General features: G+C 37.5%; 1 protein-coding gene across 12 annotated transcripts in view; it reads left to right on the top strand.

Annotated features, from left to right (window-relative positions):
• The window catches only part of CTNNA2 (catenin alpha 2), a 1147855-nt gene that overhangs the window by 372279 nt on the left and 762739 nt on the right, over positions 1-12837 (top strand). For 7 of the 12 annotated variants that reach the window (XM_054474848.1, XM_054474854.2, XM_054474851.2 and 4 more), the window contains one exon: positions 2573-2839. In XM_054474848.1, the coding sequence (XP_054330823.1) occupies positions 2573-2839 (267 nt within the window). Of the gene's footprint in view, positions 1-2572; positions 2852-12837 lie in introns of all 12 variants that reach the window. The other 5 variants (XM_054474847.1, XM_054474846.1, XM_054474852.2 and 2 more) reach the window with 1 other exon arrangement.

The raw sequence follows: 12837 nt of genomic DNA, 5'->3' as shown, positions 1-12837 counted from the left end.
GTATTCTGCTCTGGAAGGGAGAGAGAGAATGAATTCACCCTTCCTCCACCTTTTTGTTTTATCTTTGCCCCCAGCCGACTGGATGGTACCCACCTACACTGAGGGTGAAGCTTCTCCACTTAATTCACTGGCTCACATGCCAGTCACCTCCTAAAACACTCTCACAGTGACACATTCAAAATAATGCTTCATCAGCCTTCTAGACACCCCTCAATCCAGTCAAGTTGACACCTAAAATAACTAACACAGATGTGCTGATTTTGAGATATCCACATTGAAACATCAAGTAGAAGAGAAGTGCTGCCTGGAGATGGAAACACGGGCTATCAGCATGTAGCTGATATTAAAAGCCATGAGAATATACATGATGTTCATATGAAAATACCTATATTATTTATTTTTACTTCATTAATACTTTGTTTTTAATTGATTGTTAGTTCAGACTCTTTCAAGAAAATTTAGAAAAACAGTAGAACAGAAAGAAAGGGGAAAAAAACACAATACCCTACCACTCACAAAGAATATGGTGCTGATATTTTGGTATATTTTCTTTCAGATATTTATCTTCACATTTTAATGCATTTAAAAATCATACTATGCATACAAATATGCGTATTGTGTTCTGCTTTTTAATTTGTCTTATAAATATTATTCATGTTATTAATTTTTGGAAAACTAATTTTAATTATCACATACTCCACTGTGAATGTTTCAGTAGTTTTTTTTCAACCAATTATTGGTAATTCAATATTTAGATTATTACCAGTTTTCTTCTTATAATTAAAACATGTTTCTTCAAGTGTTTTATGGAGAGATTTTCACAACCGGCATTTCTCACTTCTGTATTTAGATCTATTTTATCATTTTATTATTTTTTTTAGTATAGATACCCAGGAATGGAATTTCTGGACCAGATGTTCTGACATTAATAAAGGCTTTCATGACTGTTTAGGAGAAACCTACCTCTTGTGCCCAAATCATTGCCCAGTAGAGAATACATTCAAATATTTGTTACCTGTTTATCCATTTTCATCTCTGGGGATCAAATTAGATAATCCCAATTTAGAAATTGTGTTACCTAGCATCCACCTTTTAATGCTTAAGCAAAGGGGGAAAAAGATGGTTCAGTAAATTGTTCATTATTTATTACCAATTTTCTTGACAATCTTAGATATCAAATATAATGTGTTTGTCTCAGAATTATTTTGACCAACAAAATAGAAGATGCAATTTCTTGTTACCAGGTCATTCATCTATCATGTGCCAAATGAGCAAATAGGAAGAGAAGCCCAGTGGTTCAGATACCCTTTACTGATGTTTTCCAGCTGGAAGAATATTCTCCCAGAGATACACAGCTGGCAATCCTGCATGGCTCTCAGAGAGCAACACTGCTTTAACATTTCTGAAAATCATTTGAACATTTTCTTAACAACAGCCTTTAAAGATGGAAATAAAGAGAGAGACTCCCTAGTGGTATTATTTTGTCATCCCAAACTAGGAAAACAAATCATCTTTGGCCTGTTATTTTCTGTTCTCTAAACTTAATGATGAGCTGCCATTAGAGGCTGTCAACAACAACAAAGAAGGAACCCTATTCTGAAAATTATAATTAAGGGACACTGATGTGCTGAGCAAAAATCAGAAGTTTGGTTTCTCATTTGTAACAGTAATTGAATATGGAGGCAATTAGGGCCTCAGAAGTCTGACATTTTCAGGTTTTCTGTCTGTTCATAACTAACTGTGTGGCCCATGCAATCAACTTACCTTCTTGATGGCTTGGTTTTTATATTATTTCAGCAATATTTTATTGAATGCCTCCTATAGGCCAGCCACTTTGCTAATGACTAAAGAGCCACTGAATAAGAAAACTAGGGCTCCCTGCTGTCATTAGAGGTACGTTATAGAAGAGAAATATATGCTCAAAAAATACAGTAAAGTAGGAAGTGTTAGTGATAGGAAAGGAATAGTGTCTTGTGGGAACAGATAAAAGGGGACACAGCTTAGAAAGTTGGGTGGAGGATGTGCCAAGTCAGTGGAGCCCTGTCAGGTGAAAGGGTAAGGCAGAGGAGGAAAGCTCAGGCATTTCACATAGAAGGGACAGTAGGCCAGGTGTGGTCGCTCATGGCTGTCATTCCAGCACTTTGGGAAGCAGAGGTGGGAGAATTCCTTGAGGCCAGGAGTTCAAGGCCCACCTGGGCAACATAGCCAGACCCCACTTCCACAACTTTTTTTTTTTTTTTTTTTTTTTTTAAACTAGCCTGGTGTGGAAGCATGCACCTGTAGTTCTAGCCACTTAAGAGGTTGAAGAGGGAGGATCACTTGGGCCCAGGATATGGAGGCTGCAGTGAGCTTTGATAACACCACTGTACTCCAACGTAGGTCACTATAGAGACCTAGCTGTCTCTATAAAACAAACAAACAAAAGAGTATATGCAAAGGCCTGGCAGCTAGAAACAGCACAAGGGTTTCTGAAGTTCAGTGTGTTACTAAGAGTCTGTGACTCCAAGCTGTGTTGCAAATATTTCTATGCAAATTTCATGTGTGTGACAGCTTTCATGTGTTACACACACAGGAGCTGAAGGATCCTCACTGTCGGGATGAGATGGCAGCCGCCCGAGGGGCTCTGAAGAAGAATGCCACAATGCTGTACACGGCCTCTCAAGCATTTCTCCGCCACCCAGATGTCGCCGCTACGAGAGCCAACCGAGATTACGTATTCAAACAAGTCCAGGAGGCCATCGCCGGCATCTCCAATGCTGCTCAAGCTACCTCGCCCACTGACGAAGCCAAAGGCCACACGGGCATCGGCGAGCTGGCTGCGGCGCTTAATGAGTTTGACGTAAGCATCCTGGTGAGGTACACAGAGGGGTGGACACTGGTGCTGACAAAAAAAAAAAAAATGTATTGGGGATGAAGGGCCACTACAGTGATTTACATTGATTTTTTCTCTTTTGGAGGTTTTAATAGTAAGATAAACTACATAATGCATTTCTGTAATATATTGGCTAAGCCGTTATCACTTGTCTTTAAAGAAACAACTGTGGCTGCGGCGGCTCACGCCTGTAATCCCAGAACTTTGGGAGGCCGAGTTGGGTGGATCACCTGAGGTCATGAGTTCGAACATGGAGAAACCCCGTCTCTACTAAAAATATAAAAAATTAGCCGGGCGTGGTGGCGCATGCCTGTAATCCCAGCTACTTGGGAGGCTGCAGCAGAAGAATCGCTTAAACTCGGGAGGTGGAGTTTGCGGTGAGCCGAGATCGTGCCATTGCGCTCCACCCTGGGTAACAACAGCGAAACTCCGTCTTGGGGAAACAAAAAAGAAACAACTGTATTTAAGAGTGCCCAATCCCTTCCAGGTAGATGAGATACCTTACAGGCTATTTTAGGGACAGTTCATAATTTGGCGATCATCTTTATTATTAAAGGGGCACATGTTATGGGAAGCCTAGATGTACGTTGCCTCTATGTTGTGCCTGCGTGAAAAGCTGCCATCAATTTCTTTGTTTTAAATCAGTGATAAAGTCCATTGCCCTATGATCCCACATAGGACCCTGGTCTTCATTAGAACAGACCCTCTGGGGAGAGCCTGTGTTAGTTCTGTGAAAGTCCTACGTTCTACACTGGCTGTTTCTGCAGGTGTGTCCTGGTGAGGGAAGAAGCAAGGAGGATTGTTCACTGTGCTGAGCCATATGTGAAGCATCAGTGTGAGTGAGAAGGTTGCACGCATGTCATCAGCACCCCGGGATGACAGCCCCCACTTCCGCCGGGTCAGAGGACCTGTGAGAAGTTGGAATTTATTTATCTTATGATCAATGAAAGCCTACAAAGATTTATAAAGAATTAGCATCTACTTTCCAGGGTTAAATAACCCTGCAGGGAAGATGAGGGAAGCAGAATGCACTAAACACCATTTAACTGATAAAACACAATGTTACAGGAATTCATAGAAGAAAAATAGGTGACTTAATGGTCACAAAGAAAGATGATGAGCTTGCTTTTTAATATGTTGATGTGAACTTTTGGCAAGAAATAACTAGTTAGCAGCTGGAAAAAAAGGTCCAGGAGCAAAGCGATGATTGTTCAAGGCTTGGAGATGGATGATAAAATTGAGGAATAATTTTAACCATTCATATTCAAATAGTTCTTACCATTTTCATAGTGGTCTCTGCTCTTTCCCATATTTTTACAGTTAGTTGTATGTATCTCACACCATATATTATTTCCTAAGGTTTTTTTGTGAGGATTAAATATGATAATATATTTAAAGCGCTTGCTACAGAAATGAAGACTTAATAATAGGTAATTTTATTCACAAAATTGCAGCAAGCAACTGAAAATTCATAGAAAATAATGAGAGAGTTCAGAATAATGTTTACTTTGTATAACATAAATATACAAAAATCTCTAGATTTTCATCATGTAAAATAAAGTAGAATAATGAGGAAAGAGATATTCACAAAACAAATAATTTTTTAAAAGTTAATTTTATTTTATTATTTCTTATATCTGCTAGAAATAAGTCTGATATAGATGTGAAGGACCTAAAAAGTCAAATTATATTACTTTACTGAGGGACAAGTTTTACTCGTCAGTAAATGATATCATGATCTTGAGTAGGAGAACTATTGATCCTATCAGTTTTCATAATGTTGAAACAATCTCAATACAAATTCTAAGAGGATTCTTTTGGAACTTGACAGGGGAATGATAAAGGATTTTTTTTTGTTTGTTTGTCTTTTTTTATATTCTAGAATAAAGAATGAATGAGCCCATATTTCAGGGAAAAGTAAATGAGCAGGTCATACACATAGATATTAAAACATTATAATGCTACATTAATTTTGAAGGTGTGTATTGAAACACAAATGGACTCATCCATAAAACAATAAAAAATCATAAGCAATCTCAAATACAAAATTATTTTATAAATTGGTGTTTATTAAAATTAGTTAAGAATGGATTAGTCAGATTTTGACACAATTACATTATTCTAGTTATAATTTATTTTATAATCAAAAATAAACAACAAAACCTAAGTGAGGAGCTGGTTAAGAGTGAAAATATGAAGCACAGGGAGAAGGCCTGTAAACAGTCCAGGACCTTCAGCTGCTGCCACCTTCTGTCCAAGAGTGTAACAACTACTGCTTCCCCATGCTGCCTTTTGTTTCCAGACGATTTTCATTAAAAGCACCTTTTATCCCCATTTAATGTAACAACCGATGCATCACTGCAACAGTGCAAAAGGCTTTCATTCATAAAAATCAAACTTGAGGTCATGTGGGGAAAATCTATTAGCAAAGTATGTCAACATGTTGAATGTTCAAGGTTTTTTTTTTGTTGTTGTTGTTTTTCCTAAAGTGGTATCTCCTCATGCTGGACAAATAAGGCTTTGGAAATTTAACACATGAATATAACCATCAAACATGTTTTTTTATAAAACATGATATATTTGAAACAGTTGGAAAAATTAAAATATAAAGCATAATATGGTAAATAAGTCACTAACTATATTTTGTTAACTTTCAACTTCTATATTAACTAATTATATTACTTATAATATTAACTCAGTATATTATATATGAATGAAAAAATTATATTTTATATTAGCTAAGTATATTAATGAGGTAATATATTCTTATTAAATGTATACTGTTTCTCAAGCTATGAGAATTACATAAGAGCGTTATCTAATGGTCAACATTTTTACTTCTCGGAGGTCAACAAAAATCAAAATGTGGAGGCTGTCTGAATTGCAATTTTGAAACAATAATTCCATTTGATGTGGTTCCCTAACAATTGTCATTTAACAAATGCAATTTAATTTCAGCACTTTCTCAGAAGTATAATGCTAGTAAATTAGTATTGAATTTACAGACTACAATGTGATTTACCTGCTGTAGATTTTCCATCACTTCTGACATCAGCAAACCTAGACAGTAGTTAATGATATTTGAAATTTTCTCATTAAAATAATATATCATTTCTCTTTATTTTGTAACTAAATTATAAATTTCTGTTCCATAGCTGTATGATGAATACTGTTTTTTTTTTTTTAATTTCTCAGGCATGCTAACTTGAAATTGATTTTGAATTCATGGACATCTGTCATGAGTCCTAAATGCTATTCTCAGATATTAAACAAATTGATATTTCATTGGGTGAAAAACTCACTCAAACTTCTTGTGGTTTACTTTTCTGGCAAAATCTCTTACTGATACTTGGTATAATACCTTTCTCATATAGTGAAAATTTAAATAAGTTTAACGTCTTTGAAATGCTGAAGTAAAAGGAACCATAAAATTGCAAAATATATTTTCATAGACAGCACAGCTAGTATGCCCTAAAATTTATTTTTTAAAAATTTTACTTTAAGTTCCGGGATACATGTGCAGAATGTGCAGGTTTGTTATCTAGGTTTACGTGTGCCATGGTGATTTGCTGCACCTACTGACCCATCCACTAAGTTCCCTTCCCTCGCCCCCACCCCACAACAGTCCCTGGTGTGTGATGTTCCCCTCCCTGTGTCCATGTGTTCTCATTGTTCAACTCCCACTTAGGAATGAGAACATGTGGTGTTTGGTGTTCTGTTCCTGTGTTAGTTTGCTGAGGATGATGGCTTCCAGCTTCATCCACATCCCTGCAAAGGACATGATATCATTCCTTTTTATGGCTGCATAGTATTCCATGGTTTATATGTAGCACATTTTCTTTATCCAGTCTATCATTGGTGGGCATTTGGGTTGGTTCCATAACTTTGCCATTGTAAATAGTGCTGCAGTAAACATACATGTGGATGTGGCTTTATTGTAGAAAGGCTTATATTCCTTTGGGTATATACCCAATAATGGGATTGCTGGGTCAAATGGTATTTCTGGTTCTAGATCTGTAAGGAATTGCCATACTGTTTTCCAAAATGGTTGAACTAATTTACATTCCCACCAACAGTGTAAAAGCGTTCCTGTTTCTCCACAGCCTTGCTAGCACCGATTGCATCTATAGCATCGATATATTCTTGACTTTTTAATAATTGGCATTCTGACTGGCCTGAGATGGTATCTCATTGTGATTTTGATTTGCATTTGTCTAGTGATCAGTGATGTTGAGCTTTTTTTCATGTTTGTTGGCCATGTAAACATCTTCTTTTGAGAAGTGTCTGTTCATATCCTTTCCCTACTTTTGGATGTGGTTGTTTGTTTTTGTAAATTTAAGTTCCTTGTAAATTCTGAATATTAGACTTTCGTCAGATGAGTCGATTGTAAAAATTTTCTCCCATTCCGTAGGTTGCCTGTTCACTCTGATGATTCTTTTGCTGTGCAGAAGCTCTTTAGTTTAGTTAGATACCATTTGTCAATTTTGGCTTTTGTTGCAATTGCTTTTGGTGTTTTCATCATGAAGTCTTTGCCCATGCCTATTTCCCGAATGGTATTGCCTAGGTTTTCTTCTAGGGTTTTTATGGTTTTGGGTTTTACATTTAAGTCTTTAATACATCTTGAGTTAGTTTTTGCATAAGGTGTAAGGAAGGGGTCCAGTTTTAGTTTTCTGCTTATGACTAGCCAGTTTTACCAGCACCATTTATTGAATAGGAGATTATTTCCCCATTGCTTGTTTTTGTCAGGTTTGTCAAAGATCAGGTGGTTGTAGATGTGTGGTGTTATTTCTGAGGTCTCTCTTCTGTTCCATTGGTCTATCTGTCTGTTTTGGGACCAGTACCATGCTGTTTGGGTTACTGTAGTCTTGTAGTATAGTTTGAAGTCAGGTAGCATGATGCCTTCAGCTTTGTTCTTTTTGCTTAGGATTGTCTTGGCTATATGGGGTCTTCTTTAATTCCATATGAAATTTAAAGTAGTTTTTTTTCTAACTCTGTGAAGAATGTCAATGGTAGTTTGATGGAAGTAGCATTTAATCTATAAATTACTTTGGGCAGTATGGCCATTTTCACAATATTGATTCTTCCTATCCATGAGGATGGAATGTTTTTCCATTTTTTTGTGTCCTCTCTTAATTCCTTGAGCAGCGGTTTGTAGTTCTCCTTGAAGAGGTCCTTCACATCCTTGTTAGCTATATTCCTAGGTATTTTATTATCTTTGTAGCTATTGTGAATGGCAGTTCATTCATGATTTGGCTCTCTGCTTGTCTGTTATCGATGTAAAGGAATGCTTGTGATTTTTGCACATTGATTTTGTATCCTGAGACGTTGCTGAAGTTGCTTATCAGTTTAGGGAGTTTCTGGGCTGACATGACGGGATTTTCTTGATATACAATCATGTCATCTGCAAACAGAGAAAATTTGACTTCCTATCTTCCTATTTGAATACGCTTTATTTCTTTATCTTACCTGATTGCCCTGTCCAGAATTTCTAATACTATATTGAATAGGAGTGGTGAGAGAGGGCATTTTTGTCTTGTATTGGTTTCCAAAGGGAATGCTTCTAGCTTTTGCCCATTCAATATGATATTGGTTATGGGTTTGTCATGAATAACTCTTGTTATTTTGAGGTATGTTCCATCAATACTTAGTTTATTGAGAGTTTTTAATGTGAAGGGATGTTGAATTTTATCAAAGGCCTTTTCTGCATCTATTGGGATAATCATGTGGTTTTGTCTTTGGTTCTGTTTATGTGATGGATTATGTTTATTGATTTGCCTATGTTGAACCAGCTTTGCATCCCAGGGATGAAGCTGACTTGATCATGGAGGGTAAGTTTTTTATGTGCTGCTAGATTTGGTTGGTCAGTATTTGATTGAGGATTTTTGCTTTGATGTTCCTTATGGATATTGGCATGAAGTTTTCTTTTTTTATTGTGTCTCTTCCCAGTTTCAGTATCAGGATGATGCAGGCTCCATAAAATGAGTTAGGGAGGAGTCCTTCCTTTTCAATTGTTTGGAATAGTTACAAAAGGAATTGTACCATCTTCTCTTTGTACCTCTGGTAGAATTCACCTGTGAATCCATCTGGTCCTGGGCTTTTTTTGGTTGGTAGGCTATTAATTACTGCCTCAAATTCAGAACTTGTTATTGGTCTATTCCATAACTTTACTTCTTCCTGGTTTAGTCTTGGGAGACTGTATATGTCCAGGAATTTATCCATTTCTTCTAGATTTTCTAGTTGATTTGCATAGAGGTGTTTATGGTATTTTCTGATGGTAGTTTGTATTTCTGTGGGGTCAATGGTGATATCTCCTTTTTAATTTTTTATTGTGCCTATTTGATTCTTTTTTCTTCTTTATTAGTCTAGCTAGTGGTTTATTTTGTTATTTTTTTCAAAAAATTAGCTCCTGGATTCATTGATTTTTTTGGAAGGTTTTTTGTGTCTCTATCTCCTTCAATTCTGCTCTGATCTTAGTTATTTCTTGTATTCTGCTAGCTATTGGATTAGTTTGCTCTTGCCTCTCTAGCTCTTTTAATTGTGATGTTAGTGCGTCGACTTGAGATCTTTCTAGCTCTCTGAGGTGGGCATTTAGTGCTATAAATTTCCTCTTAACACTGCTTTAACTGTGTCCCAGAGATTCTGGTACGTTGTTTCTGCTCTTTGGTTTCAAAGAACGTCTTGATTTTTGCCTTAATTTCATTATTTACCCAGGAGTCGTTCAGGAGTAGGTTGTTCAATTTCCATGTGATTGCATGGTTTTGAGTGAGTTTCTTAATCCTAAGTTGTCATTTGATTGCACCGTGGTCTGAGAGACTGTTATGATTTCAGTTCTTTTGCATTTGCCAAGGAGTGTTTTACTTCCAATTATGTGGTCAATTTTATAATAAGTGCCATGCGGCACTGAGAAGAATGTATATTCTGTTCATTTGGGGTGCAGAGTTCTGTAGATGTCTGTTAGGTACACTTGATCCAGAGCTGAGTTCAGTCCTGAATATCTTTGTTAATTTTCTGTCTAGTTGATGTAATATTGACAGTGAGGTGTTAAAGTCTCTCACTATTATTGTGTGTAGAGACCTATTAGTCTCTTTGTAGGTCTCTAAGAACTTGTTTTATGAATCTCAGTGCTCTTGTATTGGGTGCATATATATTTAGAATAGTTAGCTTTTCTTGTTGAATTGTACCCTTCACCATTATGTAATGCCCTTGTCATTTTTGATCTTTGTAGTTTAAAGTCTGTTTTGTCAAAGACTAGGTTTGCAACCCCTGCTTTTTTTGCTTTCCATTTGCTTAGTAAATTTTCCACCATTCCTTTATTTTGAGACTATGTGTGTCTTTGCATGTGAGATGGGTCTCTTGAATACAGCACGCTGATGGGTCTTGACTCTTCATTCAGTTTGCCAGTCTGTGTCTTTTAATTGGGCCATTTAGCCCATTTAAATTTAAAGTTAGTATTATGTGTGAATCTGATCCTGTCATCATGATGCTATTTGGTTCTTTTGCACACTAGATGATACAGTTTCTTCATAGAGTCATTGGACTTTATATTTTGGTGTGTTTTTGCAGTGGCTGGTACTGGGTTTCCTTTCCATATTTAGTGCCCCTTTCAGGAGCTTTTGCAAGGCAGGCCTGGTGGTAACAAAATCTCTCAGCATTTGCTTGTCTGTAAAGGATTTTATTTCTCCTTTGCTTATGAAGCTTAGTTTGGCTGGATATGAAATTCTAGGTTGAAAATTATTTTCTTTAGGAAGGTTAAATATTGGACCCCAAGCTCTCCTGGCTTGTAGAGTTTCTGGTGAGGAGTCTGCTGTTAGTCTGATGGACTTCCCTTTGTAGGTGACCTGGCCTTTCTCTCTGGCTGCCCTTAACATTTTTTCCTTCATTTTGACCTTGGAGAATCTGATGATTATGTATCTTGGGGTTGATCTTCTCATGGAGTATCTTAGTGGTGTTTTCTAACACCACAGAGTCTGTGGCCACCCCTCCCCCTAGGGGCTCAGGCCCAGAGAGATCCATTTTCTGTCCCTGAGTCTCTGGCTGGAGTTATTAGAGTTGCTGTGGGGAAGCCCCACCCAGTGAGGATGGATGAGTCAGGCTCATCCCTGAAGAAGCACTCTGGCAGCAGTCTGCCACAGCCGGTGTGTTGGGCTATGGGGGACAAGTCTTGGGACCAAGCTGTCCAGCCTCTCTGGCTCCAGCAGGGGAAAAGCATGGCCTGGAGCTATAGAAATGGATGTCGCCCTTACCCTGCCCAGGAAGCTTAGTGTGTTAGGCAGTTGTGCCTCCCAGGGCTGGCTGCTGCACCTCCACCAAGGAGCACAAATGGCTTAGGCAGCAGGCAGCCACAGCTGTGGTGCTGGTCGCTACTCCCCCTGGGAGCTTGGCAGGCTTAAGCAAGTTCCAGCTGAGAGGCCGCTGAGAATCTGCGTAGCTCTGGGGTTGGGATGCTAGGTGCCCGTAGCATGGGTTTGCAAGTGGGGTCTTCTGATCTGTGGGTTGCATATTTCCATGAAAAAAGCAGTTTTTCCGGCTTGTGTGCTCACTCACTGCCTTCCTTGGCTGGGGGTGGGGGCTCCCATGACCCGTGTGGCTCTGAGGTGGGCCGCACCACCCTCCTCTTCCTCTCTGTGGATCACGCCAGCCACCTAGTCAGTTCTGATGAGAGAACCTGATACTTTGGTTGCAGTGAAGGATTCATATGCTTATCAGGTTTCTTTTCAATGGGAGCCTCTGATTGCCTCTGTTTCTAGTTGGCCATCTTGGTCCCGCCCTCCCAAAATTGAATTTGAAACACACTTCATATTAATAGTCACGAGTGTGCCAAACCCAGTTTTATGGAAGGCTGGATGCAGAAGTGCCTTAACATTTTATAGTTGATGAGAACAAGATAAAAATAGTATTTTCACATTTATTTGTCTAAAATTACAGGATTGATTTCTGAGTAGCTATAATTGTGGCTAAACGCTTGGTGACCTATTTTCTGGCATCTACATGAATAGTTGATGTAGTGATTTATGAAGCAAAAGAATGAGGAAAAAAGCAGTATTTTTACAACTTGCAACTGTCAAGAGTTTCCAATGATACAACAGTAAAAAGTAAAATAATTGATAATCAATGGAAAACTCAGCCTCTGTTTAAATGTGGCAGCTTGAGATGGTCAATTTTAATCTAGTAAAACTATCTACAAAGGAATATTCAAAAGATTTAAGAAAAATGTAGTGACTGCTCAGAAGTAAAACATAATGTCAATTTTGACTGCCAGAAAACAAACTTTCAATAGTGGGAGAGAGGAATGTTAAAAGCAATTCCTACAGAATTTTCTTTATTTTATTAAAGAAAAGAGAGTATACCATATCTTGTTTTTGGAATCCTGTTTTGTAGGTGAAGATACTTTCAAAAAATTTCAACTGACACTGTTCATGAAGCTCCCTTCCGATATCTTTGAGATACTTCAACATCTCAAAGATGTTAAATTATTTAAATTGTCATTACATTAGGAAGGTATTACACCAAGAATCAGTAATAAATTTTGCCAGAAAATAAGCCACAGGAAATTTGAGTAAGTTTTTCACCCAATAAAATATCAATTTATTTAATATCTGAGAATAACATTTAGTACTCAGGACAGGTGTATATTACAAGCTATTGCTGTAAGAAATTAAAAGTGACACCATTTACAAAGGTATATTATAATCTTTAGCTATTCACCTTTTAAAAATGTTGTTTTCTTTTAAGTCAGACAGTACACATTATCTTGACTTCTTCTAACATTTAGCTTTCTATTTGTGATTTGCTTTCTTTCTCCCAACTTGCCCTGGGAATTTGTTTGACTAGTAATTCTCTTGTTTTTGCTCATTCAGTTTCTCCTCCACTTGTTCCATCTCCTCAACCTACAGAAAAATGTATTCCCATTCCAACAACCTAAAAAGAAAATAAAGCGTTGGGCTGCTAAAATTACCATATTGCCA

This window comes from Pongo pygmaeus, chromosome 12 (genome assembly GCF_028885625.2).
Source record: "Pongo pygmaeus isolate AG05252 chromosome 12, NHGRI_mPonPyg2-v2.0_pri, whole genome shotgun sequence".
NCBI lineage: Eukaryota > Metazoa > Chordata > Mammalia > Primates > Hominidae > Pongo > Pongo pygmaeus.
Note: the sequence above shows the minus strand (reverse complement) of the source record. Positions and strands in the feature narration are given on the sequence as shown.